Genomic DNA, 24,395 nt, shown 5'->3' on the forward strand with positions numbered 1-24,395 from the left:
GGTGGTCTACTCGAAAGTTATCAGTAAAGGAGAAAGGTGCCGAGAGATTTATGTTTTTAAAAGAGTAAAGCTGAAGTTAAATGCTTGTACTAAAACTCTCCGGCGCCGGCGAAGAAATGGAGCTCTGAAGTACTCCGAGCTCATAGCCATTTTACGTAGCGGCATTTGATCAAGTAATCAAGCCCCTTATTTATGAAGCACAAGAAGCATGAGCAATTGCGGCGGGTCAACAAAGAACCTCAATAGGCAGTATACAGGAAGTAGGTATCCCCTTGGTCATCCCAAAGTAAGAACGGAAGGCAAATTGAAGTCACCCAGAAAGACAAACTCTACAGTCAGCTGCACTGATAGGCAGGAATTGGAGATGCGTGGATTAATGTACATACGATACAAGATTGAGAGGCCTCAGTCACTGAGCTATAATAATATCACTTCAACTTAATGCCAGCCAGCGTTGAAATTTCTGAAGGCGCAATTGCATCAATAAACCCACGAACCGATTGCTCCGGTAGAGGTACGTTACTTTCCCATGATAACTCGTGATCAATGTAGATGACAACAACCGTGATGTCATCGTGGTCGCAAGTGTGCTGCTCTACCTTTGGCATTGCCTTGGTAGAAGTATAAAAAGTACCTGCCTTTCGAACGGCTAACCGAATTGCCGTGCTGACCAGTCTCTTAGCTATTCCCTGTAAAATAGATGGGGTGAGAAAACGATCGAGAAGAGGGAGTCTGCAAAGTCGCATCATCCATACAAACCGCTCTCGGGTGATTTTGCACGATGTCCACCGCTGCTTGGTTTGTCAGGTGCTCCCACAATCCATGAGATGCGAATATCAAGAATCTATCTTGTGGAGAAAGTGCTCGTCTATATATGGATGGCTCCGCTGACAGGACTGGCCGGCGAAGAGCTTCGGAGAGGAAGTAGCGAGACACACGTGGATGGTTCGAGAATTCGCGCTTCTTTAAGTATGCATCACCTATAGATCTTGATACCTAGGAACACGGGACACATAGCAACTAACATAAACAAAGAGAAAATAAAAAAAAAATTCCAGAAGATCTAGAAATATAATACAGCTATAGAAAATATATGGTCTGTCTTACCTGTTGGTTCTGAGATTGATTCATGTCTATTTTTCAATTGTAAATCTGTCAGGTGACATACAAAGTTATCTTCAATTCGAATATATCATTTTTTTCCTATCTGAAGTCTGACACCCTGCTCTATCTGCTCATTTACCCTCTAATTTCTTCAGGACATAGAACCTCCTCCCTATATATACGCCAAGTAATAGTGTATTTTGCCTCCAGCCCAGAAACAATTTGTCGACTTTGGCTCCCATCAAATTTCATATTGTTACAATGTTTATGATATCGAATCAGTAATGCTTGCTCAATGACCTTTTCCATCATATAAGTACTTATTTGCAATCAAACTTATGAAACGAGTAAAAACACTGCGAATAAGAATTAAGAAACATCAGAGATTAGGAGAGTAACCTTGATGGTGCCTTTGATTAGCCATTTCCCGTGAACACAAGACACAATATCTCTATCATCAGGATGATGGGATTTAAGTTCTTTTCTCACTTCCTCCTCTCTTGCATTATGATCCCTTGTTAGTTGCTGAGAAATGATTCCCCGATACCTGTCAGCACAACCAATAACAGTCCGAGAATCTCCTAGGTTGGCCACATATAATGTTCCTCTCCATACAACTCCGACCAAACAACAAGAACCAGTTGTAATTATTGGAGGGTTTGTCTGATGGGCTTTCTCCACGTGTGCTAGAAAGCCAGCCTCAGTTGCAGCAAATGCACTGTTAAGAGTGTCCTCGGAAATGGTTCGACTTTCTCGAGCAAGCCCTGTGGAATTAGAAAGAGACGGTTAGAAATGTAAGACTGCAGATCACTGTTAACATATTATTAACTCAGAAATTACTCTAAAAGTTTAATACTACTAGATGATGGTGCTTTATACTTTATATTCCAACACATATGATGCATTTGACAAATATAAAAAATGGCATAAATTACTTGCTCCAGCCCAATAAATTACTGCTCTAAAACCTCTCCTATCAAAAAGTCTGCAATCTGTTCAGATCATGTGGAAAATCATCTATTTCAGACTGCATCTCATCTATCAATGATGAGTGGATGTACAAATATGATGTCCCCGAACAGAGAACCTCTGCTATCAAAAAGTCTGCATTTCCAATTCATCGCCAAGGGAAAAGAGAAGCCTGCAGTTCGGCACTCAGTTCTGGTCATGTGAACTTTGCAACAAACATCCAATGAACACACTTCGCTATATTTATTCCCCTAAAGGGCAACTACAAAACACTATTCTGTCAAAAGATATGGCTCCAAAGCTGCAATGACCATCATTCTAGCTTTTTCTGTGAACCAAACAGAGATAACCTTCTACAAGAAGCTGCACTGGCCAAAGGAAAGTAAGTACTTTCGAAAGATTGGATTGCTGAAATAACTATTGCAGGTCTTAGTACACAATTAATTCGATCTGGGCACTGGTATCACGGAAAACTCCTAAGATGGATGTTTTTTCCATATAGATACAACCGTAGAATCAAGTAATAATGAGCATACAATTTCTTATACCATGAGTATAATTGTCTAGCAGAAAATAGAGGTCAGTGTTTGATGCTCTGTTTCTAGAATAATAATGGTATAATTATGTCCGCAGAAATATGTTCCTTATATAATAGTTACAGCATGATTAAAAGACATGATTCTTGAAATAAAACCAACAGTGGTTGAGTAAAAGAACTACTGCCAGTTCTGCCAACAATGATTAGCGAGCACAGAAGGAATTTTTCATCGACAGGAACGCGTCTCCTCTATAAACTTCCAGAAAACAATTTATCATCTAAACTTTTGGCACTCGTAATACAGTCCTTGGTTATGAATTCTTCCAACCACGAACAATAAGCAGAACTAGAAATTTTTTAAATAAGAATATCAGAATTCGAAAGAGCATCACCAAGTAGCAGGATAAGTAGAGCTAGTATTTTGATTTATATATATTTTTTCTATCAAGAACCTTTGAATTGGAAAGAATATTACCAAGAACAAGAGAATTACCGACGATCAAGTATCAGGGTAACCAAACAATAAAAAAAAACTCTAAAAGAACCTCGGGATTCTAAGCAAAACAAAACCACTTACACACGAAGTTGAGGAAGAGGTGTTGGGAGACGAAGCGGGCGGCATCGGGCCCAAGGTGGCCATCGTAGACCCCGACAAAGGTGATATCTCGCCCGATCTCGACCTGGCTAAAATCCTGAAGGTTCCGATTCGCCTGCGAGACCGCTAAGGAGAACTCCCCTGACGCGTGCCGCCCAATGTCGTACGACCATACGTCGTAGTCGTCCTCATCTATGCTCGTAGTCGTACATCCGCTGCTTATTTGGGATGAGCCCCCAAACATGGACGCAATCCTTGGACACCAGGACAAGAAGAGATCCTTCATTTGCTCCGAGAGAAGCCCCAGGAAAGCCGTTGTAGTCTCCAAGAACACAGCGAAGGAGCTCAATATGCCACAAAGGGAGGAAGATCTCCAATAAATTAGGTTTGTTCGCTAATCCGAAGAAGATGAAGAGTAAAATGTAGGTTTTGAGGTTTCGATCGATCAAGACGCGCAAGAAAGAGAGAGAGGGAGAGAGGCGCGCGCGCGAGAAACGATCGAAAGCAAAAGCGTAGGTGGAAAGGTCGAGGGGTTTAAATAGCTGAGGTATCATGGAAATGCTACTGAGATGGATTATATTTACGATATTACCATCGGCGTGCGAAATAACTCCAAAGGGTAGCCGATCATCTGCGGCCAAGGTTGCAGGAATTTACTGCAGTTTCATACCCGGCACTGTTTGCTTAGCTGACAAGCCAATTATTTAAAAAAAAAACTATTTTCACTTCTAACTGCCGGATATGTGGCCGTCATTTAAGCGACTCTTTCCGGACTACTGTAATATTCACCTTAGCATTTGGTAATATTAAGATTGAACGCTTGAAATTGAGTGTGTTCATTTGAAATGCTCATTATGTTTGTGCGATGAAGTTGGCAAATGCTTGGACCACAGATAAAAAAAAAATCTTCATGGGAAACATTCCTGCTGTGAATATGGAAAGAGGAAGCTCTCCTCATGAAGCATAATGTTTCAGTTTCAGCAAGTTCTTGTTTTCACCAGTTCGCTCTTTCACTCTTCTTTGGCCTTGAATTTTAGGTGCAGCCTTATCAGGGTTTAGGGCTGCATATAAGATTAAGACTGCTTAAATGCGCTCAATTCATTTTAATGCAACCACAGATGATAAACAACCACATCTATACTTCTTTCGTGCTGTTTGCTACCAGTTATATCTGGCACCATTAATTATTGTATAATATTTATTTCACTGTAATTGTTGAAGCACTGACCTTAATTAGAACCAAATCATAATCTTTTCTTTCTCCGAGCGGTCATAAGGTTGCCATGCAAAAGTGGGATCTAATAAATTTAACTAGGCCAAGCTTACTTTTTTTTTCGCAAAAAATAAAAAGAAATTTCCGACGAAGAACAGTTGCATAGAAGAAGATGATAATTATACTTTCTAACACACTTAAACACTGAATTCCTCTCTCAAGAGAAAAACATATATTTAAAATGGTCAAGGTTGAGCATTTTGAATGTCCTCTAGCAAGGAAATTAGCTCAATCCTTAGTCCGAGATCGGTTGTCCTGCCGCCGACCAAGAATGCGAGAAATTTGCAGCCCCCTACTGAAGGCTTGATTAAAGAGCATGCGGGTTTGGAATTCAGAAACAAATGGAAACCAAGCCAAAAAGGCGACTGGGACAAAGAGGAGTAAACCCATTATGATTTCATAGCCTCGCGCTAGAGCACGCACTGATCCCCATAGTCCAGTTCGTCGAACAAGAGGCTTACATGCCTGTGCAATCTGAATACAAGTACAGAAAAAGGAGATGAATCAGAGGAAAGCATCGAAAATAAGAACAGCAACAAATTTTAAGATTAAGAAACGGACCAAAAGCAATCCCCATCCTGTAGGCATGAAAGCTAGGAAGCATAAGATAATATCCAGCACAGTCAGGTGAGGAAGGGCAATTAATATGATCAAGATGGAAACGAATGTAACGAAAATTGAAAACTTGATCAGCCGAAAAACTAGCTGAAAATTCGCACTGAATTTCACTCTCCCAACAGATACTATCTGAAACAGAAAAGTACGAAGAGAATAAGTAATCCGAAAGCAACTATAGAGTATAGATACATAAGCATACACAGGACTGTAAAGCAGAAGTCTTAGTAGTACACAAGGTTGCTCATGGCATGAAGAAGGTAAAAGTTAAAGTCCCAAAATTTCAAAGACTCCTACTTTACTAATATCGTTCTTAGGTATCTAAGAGAAGCTGTCATACAATACCATGGAGGTAAAGCTTTGGTGACAGTGAAGACCAGCCAGAACTTCAAGCTGCAACTCTAGAATCATAGTGCAGACAACTGTTGATGGAAAAACCGACATAGAACAACTCATACATGAGAGCTAACAGACCATGACTAGAGAACTTGAATTAGTAGTAGGACTGCAAATTAGCTGAGTCCTCTTCTTAGTTAGGTTGGCCATCACTAAAACTGAGCTCAGCAAATTTGCCACAAAAATTGTTCGAATTGGTTAAGAATTATATGTTAATTTTATAAGTAAATGAGGTCGGCCTACATGTTACATCCTTGATTGAACATCTGATTGGGACAGGACCATACTATGTGAAGTTCAATTAATCAGAAAAATGCAGAGGATGGGTTGCAGAATTTGAGGCTGAGACAGTAGATCCAATACAAAATACCCAGCCCTTCTGGCCTACAATGGTTTGAAGGCAACAAAAACCACTTACCTTTATGACCAGCAGTACCACCAAAATCACAAGCCATGAAATACCATAAACCTGAAAAAGTGATGCAAAAGTTGCAAGTGAGTTATTCCATCCAATCATTCACTTAACGGTATGACATTTGAACCACAGATAAAGGAATGAAACAGTACCAGGACACTTTTAGTCTTCTTTGTTATATTTAAGTGGTAGACGAGGCCATATTGGTAGATAAAGAATCGTAATGCTAGCAATATCTCCACTAAAATTCCACGAATTCCAGTATATCGCAGATGTTCTTGCTCCTTGTCCCACCATGATTCCCAGCTTTTTTCTGCAGACACACCAATTCCCCCATGGTTGTTGATCCACTTGTTCCAATCAGTCCAGTCCTCAACAAGTTTTTGCCACTCAAATCCAGATGGATTAAATAGAAAAGGGGCAAAAAGCCATGTGCCCACCATAAACCACATAGAGATTGTAATGAAAATGTATGCAACCGTTGACCTATATGATTGACTGAAGATTTGGTAAACAACAAGCAAAATCATCAGTTCAATGCCCTTAACAAAATGACTGCGAGAGTAGAGCCTGTAATTGTCTGCAAACTTAGCATGGAAGACGACAAATCCACGACCAGTACCTCTGTACTCAGCACCTCCATGGAGCAATGTCCTTCCATAGTAATGAGTTTTAGTTCCGAGAGTAAATGCAAAAAATACAGAAGCCAGTTGTAACTGCATCTGTATGAAATCACTTAGTGCTCTGCCAAAACCTTGTTCAAGGCCAATTTCCATCATCATTGGAAGGGCCATCAGAAATCCAAGCTGCACAAAAGACTGGGAAGCAAGAGCAACCTGCAGGGGCTCATTATGAATAAATCTTCTACCAGTTGCAAGGCCCTCTTCAAGTCCACTAAGAACAAGATAGAGGCGGCCATACAAGAATACGTAAACTGTAAGGACTGTCACCTGCCAGTAAAGAAAGAACAAATTTTACAATTGAATAAATCGTACATATGCAAGATACTAGAGCAACATCTCTTACCAGGTTACTAAAGTAGAAACCCACAGTGGTAAAATAGCACGACATCATCCTAAAGAAATCAAAACGGTGCCCGAGCCTGTATAAATCACGACTCAGCGTCTGCTCACCATTTCCATTTGCTACCTTTGCCTCAAAAAGTGAGATTTTGTTTAGTCCAACATCCCTTCCCTTACCAACTTGCATGTACTCGTGATGTGTAATACTTCCTTCACGAAGTGTAGAGTTAAAACCTGCAAGTTTGAAGCCACATTGTCTAGTGAGTAACATATGACCTATGTATCCAAAAGTCATAAAGAGTATGACTAAATATTCTCCAGTTGTTGGAGTAATTTGACAGTCCAATTATTCTGTCCATATAGATGAACCTCGCTACCAGATGGCAGGTTATGAAACAATCTAGCACATGCAGTACAATCAGGTTTCCCTGCCTCTATCAAGCAACTACTGATAGGCCCATGTTCATAGACATTGAATTGACTGGATTATCTGGTTATTGTATGAAGTATGAACTTATAGTAGGATTCTCATCTGCAATAGCAAATAAGACTAGTATCACAGAAACATGCCTGCAAATATGTCTTCGCTTAAGTTAATGATCTTGGATGCTTTACTTACACCACCCCTTGTGAGATGGAAAAGTCGATCAAATACATCAGGATGACCGTAATGAAAGCGAACCCTGCACCAAAAGGAGAAACAAAACATAAGCAAATATTTTTGGCGGATAATACCATGTTTTTCTTATGGAAACTACTGAAGTACTCTGGCTAGAAATATGGACAATTCATGTCACAGGGATAAGCAAATAATTCGTGCATTGTGTCAAAACATCCACATGTACACTTGTAAATAGATCAAGAAGTTTGTAGCTATAACTACTCAAGACACCTATTGAATGCTGCATCAATCAGGCCCAGTGTCACTGAACTATTTCAAATTTCAAATCATCAATCACCCAAATCACATGTTACATGAGAGAATCATAACTTACTACACTAGTTTATTTTCAGTCAACTATATAATGAAGACTGAATGAATGCAAAGGATCCATATATCTAATAGACAAATAATGGAAACTAACAACTTATCGAATATAATTTTCTCAACTAAAAGTGCATTCTAATGTATGAGACTTCCCTCCACTGCATAGCCTAGGAAAGACAGGATGTATGAAAGCTTACCTCCCCAATATAGGACTTGCTGTTTGACTTGTTTCCACAAAAACATATGATCACTTGATTGCAAGGAGGAAGGCCTACTGCCACACTCCAAGGAAGTAGCATATCTCAGTCGCAGTACTTGAGGAATTATTACAAATATATATATATATATATATAATTGCCATAGAATATGTAAAAAGATTTTAACATGTTTAGCAAGTTAGCAATTAGATAGGATTGAGACCTATAATACAAATTGAACCCTTACAAGTTGCTGAAGGGATTGGCACAGATTTACAGAACAGAATATGGAAACTCACGGCCCCAGTCAAAGTCAAGGTGTTCCTATGGAACAATTGAATAGGCTTCACACCAAAGACAACCTACTGAAGAAAGGTATTCAAGGTACTGCAACCTGTGTACACTGTGGCGAAGCTGATGAATCAATTCAACAAATCCTCTTCATTCACGGATTCATACAAAGCTTATTCTACACACTAGCTACAAGACTACACATACACACCTGGTCGACTTCATGGAACAATCTTAGAACGTGGAGGACAACAATTGCCATGCCCATCTGCAAAAGCCTAGAAATGCTTATGGCTATAATATGGTGGAAAACCTAGCATGAGAGGAACAACTATATCTTTCAGTTCTCAGCCTTGACAATCTGTCTGAGCATTTATGTTGGAGCTCTCACACCTATGAAGGAAATGAGAGCCTTACTATCCGAGTAAAATTTCGATCTCCTTCGATGATTTCTCGACTATTTCCCAATTGTTATTTACCATAAAATCTCCTCTCTAATTTCTCTCTTGTACATTCTCGCAATCTTAATATAACTGGGTTCAACCCATTATTAAAATAATAATAATAATAAATTGAGAGGGTCAATTTTAAAAATACAAATTTGAGCCCTTTAGAGCAGTATAATTAAATATTTAAAATAATAGCCAATTTGTCAAAACAACATAAAGGACATATTATTCAAGTTAGAGGGTCAAGATGACATTCAATAGCCAATAACTCAGAGAAGGAAAGAGAGAAATGAAAACTTTTCCAGATAATGATAAAACCATGTTATAGTAACAGTGTTTTTCAAATAGTAAATATCTTTCTGGTGATGTCAAACTTTCCAATAAGGTAACTACTAATTTGTAATACTAAATATTGGCTAGAGAAGGAGAAAGATGATAGGTTTTACTCTAGGAAGTTTATCTATATTTCTCAGGCATAAAACAAGCAAAAAAATCAAATAGAACACTATTTTTCATAGTTTTATACTTTTCTTGATAAAAGAAAATTTCTAGCGTTTAAAGAGCAGTAAAGGCACTTTAAAGAAAGAATTTATATGCTCATGCTGTAGTGCGTGTAATCTGCTGACTTACATACTAGAATCATGTTAATCACCAATTATTCTAAAAGCTTAAACCGATAAAGAATGATAATTTTATTTTTATAATAATCTAACATTTCTATCATTTTGGACTCAAGACAATTTAATAGGCTCAAGAAGCGGATATGAATTAAATGGGTGAAGGTTTATACTTTAAGTGACAAATAAGTTCGGTGGAATTTAGAGTTTTAGACTACACACCTCTAGCTCTGATACAGTGTTAATTCACTAACTACTTTAAAAGTTTAAATTTTTCGAGGACAGTTGTCTTATTCTATTATACTACACTCCAACAAAGCATACAACACGAGGCACGCTTGGCAATAGGATGCAACATGTGGAGATGGTCAAGCTTGTCGTGTGTGTCAGCATGTTACATGCTATCCACATACCATTCTGACCAACAACTACTACAGCAATCTTTTTTCTTTAGTTCAAGAACATCATAATAAAGGAGAATATAAAGACTCACTTTAAAGGATTTGCAAGCAATCTTTGTCCAATTGTCACAAAGCTGGTCTCTTGATTTGACATAAACCATGCAAGAGAAGAAACACTGCACATAGTACCAAAAAGGCAAAAAGAAGAGCTTTAGTATGCATACATGAAGAAAAATAGAAAACACACCAAATTGGTTCTTGTTTGACCATAAGAAACTGACCTGCCTGTGAATATATGCTCTCTGACTCCAAGTATTGATGGATATCTCACATCATCATGTTTTGTCAAAAATTCTTGCAATAAGTTTCTCATTTTTAGCGCCTCTTCCATATAGTTGTCCTGCAGAATGGAGAGCATGAGCTACAGTTGAATATAGTCTATTTAAATTTTATAGAATGAGAAAACTACAGAGTACAAACTACCTGGTTCATATCTATAGTCTGCAGACCTTCACCACGTGTAAAAATTATGGCATGATTTTGGTTTTCAGGTTTTCCTTCACCCAAAATTGCAGGTCCTGGAAGCTTTATTCGATAAATGACCTGCAAAGAGGAAATGGAAACATGTAAATATTTGGGAATTAGTAAGAAACTGGCTTAATGAACAGCAGAACATTAAAAGAAACCAAAATATTGTGACACCATGACCAGAGTCTTAAAAGGAAATGTGAACTTTGTGAACTAATTTCACAGAACTTTATAGAATGATTATAATCAATAATAGGAACATCTACTTAACTTTATTGTCCAAACTCCAAACTGTTGATTCTCTTATACCACATTGAGAATTATAAACAAACAGAAAATTTTCCATCATTTTCCTTCATAATAGATTCTGGATACCATTTCAAAGAGTTGCTACTCAGATTGATTTGAGAAAAAAAAATCAAAATAAAGAATCACCTGGTCAAGATTTTGTACTGGTTCATCAGGATTGCCAGCCTTAGCTACAGCAACCTTTACCAAAGCAGAGTAGTAAACCTTCTCTATTTTATTATCCTTCCCAGGTTCCTCAATCTCATCTATATACGCTACACGGAGAGATGGATGCCTGCCAAATAAAGTAACTTTAGCATGATTAATTTACAATTAATTAAACAATCCCTGTACTGATGCAACACCATCAGCAACTGTCTAAATACATGCAATATGTAGTGAAAAACTATGGAAGAACAAATGTGAGATTGAGTTATGAGAAGAAAATGTTGATTATTAGGCTACAAATATAGGAACTTATCATTAAGCCTTGAAAACTTACTGGAATTCTTCTCACAGTCAGATTATAAGTAAAACAAAGTTATCAAAAGATTCAAGATGATATTCTACCTACACAATCTGACTGTGAGAAGAATTAGAACAAGGCAGTCCACTATTATAGAATGACAATTGTCTCCAAGTATGTCTACCACTTATAAGTTCTTTCTACTTACATAGTCATGAGCTTTAAAATATCTTGTGCACGAGAATCTCCAGACCGCTTATCAATTCCATATTGCTGGCAAGATACCACATAGGTGAACTTCATGTCAGCTATGGCTTGGCATTGAGCCCACAAGGATCTTTGTTGTTTTGAGTGCTCCTCCGATGTCAACTCAGCAGCTTTGTAACCTTCCATAAGATCTGGAAAGGTTGGAAGGAGAAAATTTTCATGTGAGAAAGAGTAAACTATGGAACAGACTATATAGAATAATCACATACTACCAAAAGGACCATGTTTTCATAGACCTATACCTTCATCTTTGCATATGTCCAGAAATGCTTGAAGTTCCAAAGCTTTCCGATAGTACATCATACCTCTAACTGGTGATAGACAATGAGGTAATAATGATTAATCATCAGTTAATCCGATCTAAATATACATTGTGGTTAGAAGAAAAACTACTGTTCTTTAGCATGTTAAACTTTTATTATAGTAGTTGATGTATTGACATAGTATCATAGTAGGTCTTGAATTCAAATTCCACCATATCTAACTTGTCAATTAAATGGAAAAATCTTCACTTATTTAAGTCAAGCCCACTACTTAGAGTCTTAGACTCTCAAAAAATGTCCAAGCCAAGAAGTGACTAGTGAGGGAGTGTTAGAAACTTAGAATATTAAAAAAATAAGGGAAACTTGCATTTAACACCCTACATTTTCATATATTTGCAATTTACACCATGCATTTTTAATATTTGCAATCACACCCTACATTTTATCAAATATTGGCCAAATTTACCTTGCCATTAGATCATTAACTAAACACCTAAATCAAATTAACTACATTAAGGACATTACCCTTAGCCTTACTCAACCTAAAACCCACATTCACTAAGAACTTTTTCTCCTCTGCAACCTAAAATAAACTAATCATTAATTAATAAAATGACAAACAAATGGAAACTCAAGACTATTAGTTTTATCCAATTAAAATAAAGTTCTCAAGAATTTCAAATGGGATGTAACTTCTTAATAAACAATAGAGGAGAACAAAAAACTGAGAGCCCCTAATTTTCTTCCTCTTCTAGCTTTGAGATTTTGGGCAAAAGAGAGAGTATCATCATGCCATCATGCTCTAAACTCTAAAATAAAAAGTGTTAGAATATAAAATATAAAAACTACTATTCTCTAACAACTTAAGCTTTTAGAGTAGTTGGTAAGTTAATATAGTATCAAAGTCAGAGATTAAGGACTCAAATCTTATCATTACAAATTTGCCTAGAAATATAAAATTCTACTCATTTAAATTAAATCTACTTCTTAGATCTATCAAAATGTTTCAGCCCAGAAGTGGAGTCTCCCCAAAATGTAGGTGTTTCTAGAGTAGTTGATGAGTAAAAAGTTGTACATAAAATTTGACATCTAATGACGAAGGAATGTCTAGCACAAAGCTACAAGAAAGGACTAAGCAATACACCTGTTCGAGACAATGTTTGACCTCTGTATGATGCCCACAGACGAAGCTTCTCTTCCAGCTCCTCACTCCCTCGTAGTTCTTCTTCTGATTTACATCCGGTTCTTTCAAGGAAGTTGGTCCATTCATCTAAATATAAAAGAGAAAGAGAACAGTTTGCAGATCAATTCCAATTCCAATTCCAATTCCAAGACAAATTCAATAGCTTGCAGAAAAGAAATCAACCTGGAAAAATTTTCTGCAAATAGAAAAGGATGGAAACTCCATCTTCATTTGGCTCTTCAAGATTATGTAAAGAGAAAAGAACATCCTCATTATAATATGGTGTCAACAAACTGCAGAAAACCCCTAGAATATTAGATCACAAAGACACCAAACTGTTCAGGTACCAAGATCCAAAGTTTCAAAAGATTACTAAATAGAAAAAGAAAACCACTTCAGAGAGGATGAGAAATCTAGCAATTTGAAATTTCCTCACTATACATTACAGGAAGGGAATTTATAAGTTGCCTATAAATCATCTTCGTTTTAACATTTCTGCAGCAGACTCCAATATATTTTAATTTTATTATCTGGTTGCGATAAGAAACTGGTATGTTGCATAATTTCAGTGTAAATATAGGTATGGCCGTACGTACAACAGTAATTAATTAACAAACAAAATGTTGAATGGTCTATGGACTTACTATGAAGAAACAGTGAATTGAATAATAACAGGGAAAAGAAAAGGCAAGGACAGCATCACTGACAATACATCTATCTGATTTAATTTAGGATGAACTTACGAGAATGAGAGCATGCTACGAACTTTAGGTGCATCAGGCATGTCCATAAACAAAGAATTGCAGAAGAAAGTGATCCTCCTCCTGGATTCCAGGTTGGTCGGCACATCCATAGCAGATTCCTTCACAGTAAGTAGCAGATGAAGCCTTTTGATCTGGAGCCAACATAGAAATACAAAAAAATTTACTTTAGAACAAAAGATTGCACATTATAACAACTGCTTAGAAACATACTACCTTCTCCGTCCAGGCATTTGTTAATTGTAAAGGAAAGTTGATTGCTCCAGCTGATGCAAATAGCTGATACTGTTCATCCAAAGGTCTCATACCCTCATGCCGCCCATATGATCCCCCATGGCTGGAGTCCAGAAGACTGGTACAGAACAGGACAGCACCAATGAATACCTAGAGCTACAGCTAGATTTATATTTAGTTGAAAAACAGAGTGATGAAACAAGAGGGAAAACATAATCACAATTTGGATATTTAAACCATTTACAGAAGGCCTGTTTAGGTGCTTATTTCGTCTGTTCATTACAATAATATTTGAATTTGTCAACCACAAGAGAACTAAAGATGAGATGATCAGCGCATGTACTTGGCAATATAATCTCAAACATGTTTACAACTGTAACTGAAATGGTTCCGTAAGATTGAGATGTGTAGTACTAAGACCAGCATGAAGATAAATAATAAATATTAGCTCTTGACATATATTGTCAATAAAGCATGAGGCTTTTGTAAAATGAGAGTGTACAAACAATGATAAAGGAACTAAGTCAAACCAGATGTGGCAATGATTTGGTCAAAATAAATTTAAATTTTGCATGGTAAAACAAATAAGCACATGCAAGTATCAGTAAGCAATGCCTCCATGGCATATGTGCATTTCATGAGAATATATCAAATTACTTTCGCAACGGCATCTTATGTAATATGGTCATGATTGTCTTATGGTTATCATTCATTACAGTAATTTAGTTTCTTAATTATCTGTCTTCATTTGACCTACATCTCATAGATCAACCTCTCTCAAGTGGCTTTTGCTTGATGCAAATGGGAGCACAATCTAGTCTCACTCATAGCAGTATGAAAACCCTTATTTCATGCATAGGGTAGATTTGCTTACTATGTGGGAATGATCATGTTAATTATACAAAAGCAACAACGAAGAAAAACATGGCTGCAGATTTTAAAAAATCATATAATGTTATTATAAGAAAGTAATTATTAAACATGGCTGCAGATTTGCATTAAGCTGTTAAACAATACCAAGAAGGTAGATCCTATGGTATAGCATTGGCATAAAGACGACAAGAAATACAAAGCAACTTAGTTGCTCAGGAGTGACGCTATGTACTGATCGATCCTCCTCGGAAATGAAAATGTGAATTTACTGTACCTAGAGAGTTGGTCTTCCATTATGTCCTTTGTCACGACCTCTAGCATGTCTTGGAAAAGAATAACAACCTGGCTCCTGTCTTCCTGCTTGTTATCTAGCTGCAGTTACCAAGAAGGAAAGAACATGTCGCTAATACATACTAAAGAGAGCCTGTTACAGTGAAAGGGAAATAATATGAACCTTTTATCCTGTAATACTCACTAAATACTTGATTAAAGTGACAAACTTTTGATAGAGAGCGGGCAGAGCACGCATGTTCAGATCTGTTATAAGTTTACCATTCTCTATATAATTATCAACTTCATCAAATATAATTTGCATCACCCTGCAAATACAATCACTGAGTTGAGAACACTACATTCTTGACGGAACAAAATGAATGACTCATAAATTTAAAATGGAAAGCTCATCAAGTACTCACTTTTTTTCCTGATCACCCTCGACTAAATAGTTAATAATGTTCTTAAATGATGCATAACCTTCACGAATAGCAGAAAACATATAATTGTCAGCATCAAGTCTCTTTCTGAGCTCATGATCTTTCCCATTGCTATCTTTAGCCATCTGAACTGCTATCGGAATCTACCAATAGAATAAAGTTTCAGTTAGCATGTTGATGAAAAATGATTGCATGCAGGTGAAGCAAAAAAGTAGAAAAAGAATACCTTGCTGGCAAGCAAGAATGGAGGCCACTGAATAAGGTCTAGAGCACGATCTGCCACATACGGGACAAGTAACATTTCCTTTTCCCTGCATTTCACTTTTAGGTATAAATTTTGCCACGGTAAGGTACTAAATGAACACTAGTGACCAGACAACTAGAAATAAGTCAATACACTCTCCTGCACATGTGTACTGGTTTCAGAACAGTAGATCACCTGTCGCTTATAAGATCTTCCTCCCGGAAGCTAGTAATTATCTGGTTCCACATTTGTGCAAATCTTGCTGCCTGCTTCTCCTTATTGACATCAGGCATCTGGACTAGTAGTATTACTCTGTTAGTCTATTGGATACCATTAAATGTTGTAAAATATGTCTGATAGAATGTGGAGCTTAAACTCTCGAGGGGAAAAACATGAAAGAAAGAGTTTGAATAATTAGAGACAAACTTGAGCAAATCTGCGGGACAAAGAAGCCTTTAAACCCTTCTTTTGTTTTCCATCAGGCTTTTCTGCTGGAACTAGACGTGCATTAAATGCACCAGGTAGTGAATGAAATCGATACCTCAACATTTCTAAAGTTCGGATCTGCGCCATCCAGAAAAAGAGGGAAACAAGTGCACATAACTTAGAAAACAGCTTTCCGAGTAATTGCCTAATAACATGGCAAAAGGATAAAACTCATATGAAAAATTACAAGAAAAGACAAAAAAAAATGTATGTGATAATAGTATCTCTTTGTACTTTAAGAGTACTTCAAAAGGGCCCTCTTATTCAGCCTGAGCCACAAGTACAAGTTGGTCATAGGCTCAGAAAACTAAGCCATCTTGGTTAGGCTCACCAAAGCTTTTGGCCAAGGCTGATTAAAAGGACTCCAAGGTGACAAACCTCAAGTTTTCACTTTTCATCATTGTTCAATGAGAACTATTATTGTAAGCATATATATAACATGGACACTTCAGGACCTTGGGTGTCCTATAGTTGGGACTGTTTTCAGAGGGCAGCTACGGTTTTTGATTTGTTTTCTGCTTTTTCATCTTCAAGTAAGAGGGCACCCTTGGGTTTGTAAGCATATATATCACCTATTTTCTTATTTCTTCACTCCTCTAGTTCTGCAGCCTAGATGTAGAGGTTGTTTGTACAACAGTCTACAGTTCAGAAGCGAAAAAGAAGGAATTAGAGTAATATAGATGGATTTGTAAAATTATTTGTAATATATGAGTAAGTATTTCTCAGTTTTTCAAACTTAAAAAGGTAGCTGGAAACTTTATCAGAAGCTCAGTAAATATAGCATTAAAGTACCACTTGTTCATGCACAAAAGAGAAAATGGGGACATCATTCCAAACTATCCAGAGCCTCTGAAGAGAAATGATGAGAGGCAACAAAGTCCAAAGTCCGTAATAGAAGATAATGTAATCAAATAGAATTTCCAGTAAACAATCAATTCCCATGAAAATATTATGGAGTCCCAAAGGGATTTCGAATATTATTTCTTACCTTACTTAGATTTTTCTTGATATAAGATGCAAAGAGAACCATAAAGGTAGATATCTTTAGCATGCATATTCTTTGAAATGGTCTGACCAATAGAAATGCTGCTAAGAATTTTGATATAAAGCCACACAACATATGCAGTCTCCAGTACTACCAGAAGTAAAAGTCAATGACCATTGCACTGGTTTTACTGCAATAATCTACAAAATAACCATTGGCCAATTCGTACAAAATAAGAGCAAGATGACCTCCTCTTTAATCTATTTAAATTTACCTATTCATCAAAATTATAAACTGAACATATGGGAAAAAGAAACTAAACTAACCTCTCCAAGACGGAGGAAAGCACCATATATTCCACCAAGAAGGGTAGAAAAAATAGCATACCAAATTTGTGTGTCCATGAAATAGACCTGGAGAGAATGTAGAAGCAAAAGAGTACACATTAATTTTTTTTATAAATGGAGCAGAAAACAGACTGCAGACTGGAAGAAACGTACAAGAATGATTGGAGCCCAAAGAGCAATCACGACACCGACATTATTCTTCGCTGCAAAGGAAGTTGTACACATGATATACTCCTCTAAATAAGCAACATAATGATGCTCACTTTTGTTACCTCTTGGGAAAAACTCATGCCACTGAAAGGTAGTAATAGGAATTTTCATGATATCTTTGGTAGGTCCAATAAGAGGCTTGATCTGCAGGGCAGACAAACATTTAAGAATGACATGGGAAGGGAAAAGATTACTAGCAATTGCACATTTGAAGTTTGATGACTAGATCCCAAGTGGTTATCTACTTACCTTGATACAGAGACCATAAGTTTATATATATAAGAGTCTATGGAAAGCTGCTATAAAAATCCTAGGTGGGCTGAAAGAAAGATAACTTCATGCAATAATATTAATATTATGCAAAGGATAAGGAGTCATTCTAAAGAAAATGAAATAATTTTAACATCAGTGGCATATTTGTAATAAACTAAAATTCAAAAGAAGATCTGTGGACTTGATCTAAACGAGAAACCCATCCAAATAGAAAAGCACTAGCCAACCTTGAGGAAACTATAAATAGGACAGGTTCATCCATCAGAAAATTGACTGGATCTTTAAACCTTAAAGGATGAAATCATTACCCAATATCCAACCCTTGATCCTTCCACTATACTCTCTTGACATGCACAAATTGTAATAACTGACAAAAAAATGGCACATGCACTGCACGTGCACCCCCTTCCCCCATCCCTCACCGATATGCGACAAGAGGAGCCACCACAGGTTTCTCAGCCGACTCGATCGGTTTCCGAATCGAAATCAAAATCCTCCCATATAAATAAAAACCCTAGCTCCCCTTCACTCACCCCAGCACCCTCCTTCCTCTTTTTCTTTTTCATACTTCCGTATCGTCGGAACTTGCGTCGTCGGATTGGAGTGCCAGAGCATGCTAGAGCAATCGAGAATGCAACTCGACTCATCAGTGATTCATCTCCCACACCACACATTTATTAGAGTTTAATAAGGTAGATTGAAAATACCTAAATTTTAAGTGTTTGCAATTTCGTCGACAAAGCTCGTCAATCGGCAACTTCAGGTCGTCATCGCACAGCTATAGAACCTTTGCGCCATTGGCCTCGTGATGTGGGTGCCTTATCTTGGAGTCCTCGAGACTCAAGTCGTCGTAGAACTAGCTCCTTGGCTGGCGGTTGTCGTCAACAACTGCTCCCAACCTCATAGGAGTTGTCATAGTCATGAGCCAGCTTGGCTATTGGTGGGTTGTTGCTGAGCCATCGATGCGAGGATGCCGTCGGCAACCACCTCCTCTCTTCTCATTTCTCTCCATCGAGTGAAAGAGGGACTTGATTGCGATTAAATGATTACCAATTGCTGGATTGGCCTGAGCCAATTAAATTGGGTTTGGGTCGAATTCAGGTAGATTGGTTTTTTTCAGACCCAACTCAAAAGCAAATTGGAATGGGTTGTGGTTAACTTGCAACCCGATCCGAATTGCTTGTTAGGGGGAGAGTTTGGGCCCATGGCCCAACCCATCCATAGTGTGACTGGCTAAGGCTGGCCTGCAGCCTAGTCCAAATCTTTGAGCTTGTTTTAGCCTAATTTGATGATCAATTAGATTATTATTTTTATCTTAGAAATCATGATATTAATAAATTAAAATATATTATTTTATTATAAATGTGGTGATTTACCCTAGCTCATGGACTAAAGATTTCAGTCATTTTACCTAGGCTTAGGTGAGTGGGTTCACTCACATTTTTGTCCGTCTTATACTTTGTACTTTTTATATGATCATGTAACTTTCTGTGTATAAATTAAGTACATAATTCTCTGTGTAAAAATAAATATCATATTTTTGTGTGCAATAAATATCATAATTCTATGTGTAAAATAAATATCATATTTTTGTGTACAAATTAAATATCATATTTCTATGTACAAAATCTATGACTTAGTGCATTACTATATTTCGTATAAGTAGCAATTTTATTGACCATGAATATTAGTGTAAAAACATAATTGATATTTGATATGACTTAGAAAACAGTCTCATCATAGCTCACTTTGCGACTTTCCGTAGAGATTCAAATCTACTTGGAAAATCTATGGGAGTCTTGTTTTACATCACATGATGACTTTCTTAGATGACTTTCTTAGAATTAAAGATTTCCTATGGTGACTCTAATTTTTTTCAACAGTTAATAGAAGAGAAAATGTGAGTTTATCATATAGTGACACATCTTGGTAACCCTAACCGAATTAGCTATGAAGAAAAGACTCGAACATCATCTCGAGATGCCTTCTAATTAATGTAAATCCATTGACCTAATTGAAACATATGACATTATTGATATTGAGGATATTTAGTATATTAACAATAAGCATGTTATGAGATATGACTTACATTATTATAACTTGTGCAGTTATTATCATTGTTATTATAATCATGCCTAGTATAATTGTTATTTTATATCGTTGAATTTGAATATGCATTTTAAAGTCATTCTATAATTTTTGAATAGATTCCACTTGAGTTATAGTTGTTGGCTCATGAGATCCTTATCCTAATATTTTAGGTACTAGTCAGCATGATGCACCAGAACCCTACCTCCACTTATGATTTACCCATTTTTTCTTTCACTTATATTAATTTTTATGATTGGCAATTCGTGGACAATTACCTAATAATTTACTTGTATCATTCTATACAAGAATGAAACAAGAATATCAATATTTTACACAAAGTGGCACAACAAGGGTGTTCTAGTGCTTGAACATTTTTAGAACATTTCCATCAGTGAGAAAGTGTTCTGAAAGTGTTTGAACATTTCCAGCAGTAAGAAAATGTTCTACAATGTTTGGACGTTGTGTTGTTCCTTAGAGACGGGATTCATCTAAAACCTTTGCTCGCAATTGTTATGTTGTTCCTTACATGCTGGTGCCTTGAGAGCCACTGAGGCAAAATGTTCTGAATATTCTGATCTCAAAGGTCACTGTGATTGGTTGACAACGGGATGGTTTAGCGAGCAAGATTACTTCAGATATAACTATGAGATTTATCGAGCAGCCTATAAATTTTATCTTGTATTTACTACAGTTTAGTAATTTATTTGATCCTAGGAAAATGATATGTAGCTTTTACCCTTTAGTTATAAGGGGTTTTCCATGTAAAAACTTGCATGTTTGTTTTGCATTTTATTCATGGTTAATTTTGGTTTTACAAAGATTATTAAATGTCCACGGTAGATTAGTAAAATTTTCATATAATATATAAGAAAGACGGATAACAATCTTCTTTTATAAAGTTCACCACAATAAAAGACCAAGATTTTAACTAGAATTGCATCAAACATAGAAGACATTGGATGCGTTAAATAAAATTGTATGTACCTTTCTCAAATCCTAGGCACACACCCTCCTCACTTGTATAACTAATAGCACAGTGTCCACATTATATGCAAGAATGCCAAGAATTTAAGAAATACTCAAATTTTACCTCCACATAGAAACTAACTACCAACTTTGTCAATATGAGTACCATCCAGAACACTGTGTACCTGGTAATAGAACTCTTATGAATACCAAAAAGATTTTGCATGAATATTTTTAATGCAATGAAATAATAACTACTTATTGGAAACTGCATTTATCCTTACATTAAAAGTGAGAAAGAGCTTTCATGCATTCCCCTTCCAACAAAGAGTCGAGGCTGTAAATTTTAAAAAGGTTGTTAAATATAAAATATAAAATTCACTGCTCTCTAATAACTTAAGCTTTTTAAGCAGTTAGTGTGTTAATATGGTATCAAAGAAGAGACCCTGAGCTTGAATCCTATCAAACCCATCTATCATTTAAAAATATAAAATTTTGACATATTTAAATTAAGTTCATTTCTTAGGCCTATCAAAATGTCTCAAGCCCATAAGTGAGGGCGAGTGTTAGAATATAAAACATAAAAACCACGGTCTTCAACATCTTAAGCTTTTAGAATAATTGATGAATTAGCAAAGACATTTGAAAGAAGAACAACAAAGAAACTCATGTGATAGTCAGTTTTTACTCAAAGAAGGTAGCCAGAAAAAGGATTAAATGCATAAAACAAGATAGTAAATAAATCCCACCTGAGACCACCACATCATGAGCATTATAATCCTATAGTTTGAACTTTCAAGCATTCGTCTCAAGAATGGGAGGAGGAATAATAAAGCTCCAAGCATGTTAGGTGACAAGTATATGACAACTGCCAGACCATATAGTGATGGTCGATTTCGACCATATCCGAACCAGCTTTTGACAGTCCCTGCTATTCCAGTAGTATTCTCCCATGTATAAGCATATGTAACTGGTAATATTACCACCCAGACTGCAGCTGAAATGACCTTTAGAAAATATCTCAACTTAACTGCAAAAGACATACTTCTCCTTGCCTTCCAGCTAAGAACTATATCTAGGATAGCTGAAAAGCAATACCACAAAAACATCCAACTCAATAGTTATTTAAGCAATAAAGGTGCAATCACAATACTATGGAAAGAAATAACAAGCACAGAAACTAAGGTAGGGAATTTCCACCAAGGCATCTTCTCCTCTGTTAATATGACCATCCACAGCATATTTACTGAAAAAATAAATTATGCTAATGTAAATTAATAGCCATCTATAGTAATGCATGTACATGTGCATATGTACATGCTCACTAGCTGTGTTGATGTTGCTTCAAGTCTCAGAGTAAAAAGTATTCAAAATCCAACTTCCCCGGCAAAGTGCTTGGGCAAGCTTGCCTTGCAGGGTGCTATGACATTTTGTGGTCAACTTTTTAGCCCAAGCTTGGGCCTTAGCATAACATCATTGAAGGGACCAACCCTATTCTTTTAGCCATATTGACCTATAAGCTAACTTACCACTGAAAAATTGCATCGCTGTGATCGTACTTTTGAAAGTTGAAATGCAAAACAAAGCCATAAAGATGCATAGAGAAAAAAGAGGGCTCAAAGATGTAATGATTTACTGACTTTTAATTTAGAAAATTAAGTACTTGTTGAATGGTGATATATGAATTAGGCATATCTGAACAAAGTAAACTTTTGTTGAAATGTGCTTAGTATGATAGAATGTAGATAAATAATAAAGACAGTGATCGCCGGCAATCTCCCTTTCTCTCCCTCTCCTCTCTCTCTCTCTCTCTCTCTTTCCTCTTGTCGATTTTCTTGAGGAAGAAGGCATGTTTGGGCTCGGGTTCAACCGGAGTCAACCTTTTTATCTTTCAGGTTCGGGTTTGGATTTCAGATCCAAGGACTTGACCCAACCCAAATTAAGGAGTTGTGGGCTATGGGCTAACCCGCAGCCCAGTCCATGTTTAGTGGTGGGTTGGGCCTTAGCCTAGCCCGATTGTTATGAATTGTGTGGGCTTGCGGGCCAGTCGCAGCCTAGTCCAACCTTTTGAGCTTAAATTAGCCCATACTTTTAGCCATCTAATTAGTTTTTAAATTTAGAAATCATGCTATTGATTAAATAAAAATTGTGTTATTTATTTATTATTAAAGGTGGTGATTTTTAGCACGTAGACTAGAGATTTCCGTTGTTTCACTTGGACTCAAGTGAGTAGGTTCACTCACATTTTTATCCGTTGTGTATTTTATATTTTTTTATATGATCATGTATTGTTCTGTGTGCAAATTAAATATTATATATTTATATTTCTATGTGCAATTTATATATTATATTCTATGTGCAAATATAAGACTCAGTGCATTGTTATACTTCGCACATATAGCCATTTAAATGATCGTGAACATTAGTGAAAAAATATAATTGATATCTTTGAGAACAAACACAAGCTAGATATTCTTCGTGCATCTCCCTGTGGTGACTCAGTCTATATTGAAATCCAAATAATAGACTGATACCTGATTAGCATATGATCTGTTTAGGTGACCCTGATGCGATTAGAGAACAGTTCAAAGAACAGACCTATACCTGATCAGTATATGATCCGTTTAGGTGACTCTGGTGCAATTAGAAAATAATCTAGGGGACAGATCTATTCTTAATCATATGATCTGTTTAGGTGACTCTAGTGCAATTAGAGCACAGTCCCAAGCTAGATCAGATTTCTCCCTGAGGTGACTAATCGTTCTCTATAATTAGTGAAAAAGACAGGGTGAGTTTATCACATAGTGACACCTTTCGGTGACCCTTAGGGGAAGAGACAGGGTATATTTATCACATCGTGACACCTCCTGGTGACCATAACGGGATTAACTATAAGAAGAAAAAAAAAAGTCGAGCGCATCTCGAGGTGACTCGGGCATGGTCCCAAGTTGAGACATATGATATTATCATTAATATTGAGAAAAATTTAGCATATTAACACAAAGCATGTTATGAGATATGACTTACTCTGTTATTACTTGTGTCGTTAATATTATTGTTATCATAAGCATGCTTAGTGAGATTTTTCTTTATAATATTGGACTTGTATTTATTTAAAATTGTCTTATTGATTAGGATTTATTTGACTTTTAAGTGGATATCATTCACTGAGTTATAGTTGTTGGTTCATGGATTCCTTTTTCTAATATTTTAGGTACTAATCAACGTGACAACTGAGCGAGATGCACCATGACCCTACTTCCACTTAGAATTTTACTATTTTATTTATCAGTTGTATTAGATATTTTATTCTAAATTATCTGTTATTTACTTTGATTGGAGACACA

At 36.5% G+C, this 24,395-nt stretch overlaps 2 protein-coding genes across 3 annotated transcripts in view; both read right to left on the bottom strand.

Moving 5' to 3' along the window:
- Positions 1–252: 252 nt before the first annotated feature.
- On the bottom strand, positions 253–3,487 carry LOC140794122 (probable protein phosphatase 2C 25). The gene is made up of 4 exons (XM_073145988.1): positions 3,189–3,487; positions 1,504–1,868; positions 760–996; positions 253–689 (listed from the first exon to the last, which is right to left on the bottom strand). Exons 1-4 carry the CDS (start codon positions 3,448–3,450, stop codon positions 429–431), a joined length of 1,125 nt encoding a protein of 374 aa, XP_073002089.1. The 5' UTR covers positions 3,451–3,487; the 3' UTR covers positions 253–428.
- Positions 3,488–4,560: 1,073 nt separating this feature from the next.
- LOC140793381 (callose synthase 3-like) overlaps positions 4,561–24,395 on the bottom strand; it is a 28,677-nt gene continuing 8,842 nt past the window's right edge. For both annotated transcript variants that reach the window (XM_073144830.1, XM_073144831.1), the window contains 28 exons: positions 21,798–22,132; positions 21,333–21,385; positions 21,173–21,233; positions 17,781–17,862; positions 17,662–17,711; positions 17,488–17,574; positions 16,117–16,254; positions 15,886–15,983; positions 15,673–15,757; positions 15,429–15,589; positions 15,209–15,332; positions 15,008–15,105; positions 13,843–13,978; positions 13,609–13,760; positions 13,049–13,158; positions 12,827–12,952; positions 11,662–11,730; positions 11,361–11,550; positions 10,834–10,981; positions 10,354–10,473; positions 10,152–10,270; positions 9,963–10,046; positions 7,498–7,610; positions 6,932–7,161; positions 6,058–6,855; positions 5,909–5,959; positions 5,041–5,226; positions 4,561–4,953 (listed from right to left, as the gene is read on the bottom strand). In XM_073144830.1, the coding sequence (XP_073000931.1) occupies positions 4,708–4,953; positions 5,041–5,226; positions 5,909–5,959; positions 6,058–6,855; positions 6,932–7,161; positions 7,498–7,610; positions 9,963–10,046; positions 10,152–10,270; positions 10,354–10,473; positions 10,834–10,981; positions 11,361–11,550; positions 11,662–11,730; positions 12,827–12,952; positions 13,049–13,158; positions 13,609–13,760; positions 13,843–13,978; positions 15,008–15,105; positions 15,209–15,332; positions 15,429–15,589; positions 15,673–15,757; positions 15,886–15,983; positions 16,117–16,254; positions 17,488–17,574; positions 17,662–17,711; positions 17,781–17,862; positions 21,173–21,233; positions 21,333–21,385; positions 21,798–22,132 (4,250 nt within the window). In that variant the 3' untranslated portion in view covers positions 4,561–4,707. The remainder of the gene's footprint in view (positions 4,954–5,040; positions 5,227–5,908; positions 5,960–6,057; positions 6,856–6,931; positions 7,162–7,497; positions 7,611–9,962; positions 10,047–10,151; positions 10,271–10,353; positions 10,474–10,833; positions 10,982–11,360; positions 11,551–11,661; positions 11,731–12,826; positions 12,953–13,048; positions 13,159–13,608; positions 13,761–13,842; positions 13,979–15,007; positions 15,106–15,208; positions 15,333–15,428; positions 15,590–15,672; positions 15,758–15,885; positions 15,984–16,116; positions 16,255–17,487; positions 17,575–17,661; positions 17,712–17,780; positions 17,863–21,172; positions 21,234–21,332; positions 21,386–21,797; positions 22,133–24,395) is intronic.

This window comes from Typha latifolia, chromosome 8 (genome assembly GCF_019914945.1).
Source record: "Typha latifolia isolate L0001 chromosome 8, TyphaL0001v2, whole genome shotgun sequence".
Lineage (NCBI taxonomy): Eukaryota > Viridiplantae > Streptophyta > Magnoliopsida > Poales > Typhaceae > Typha > Typha latifolia.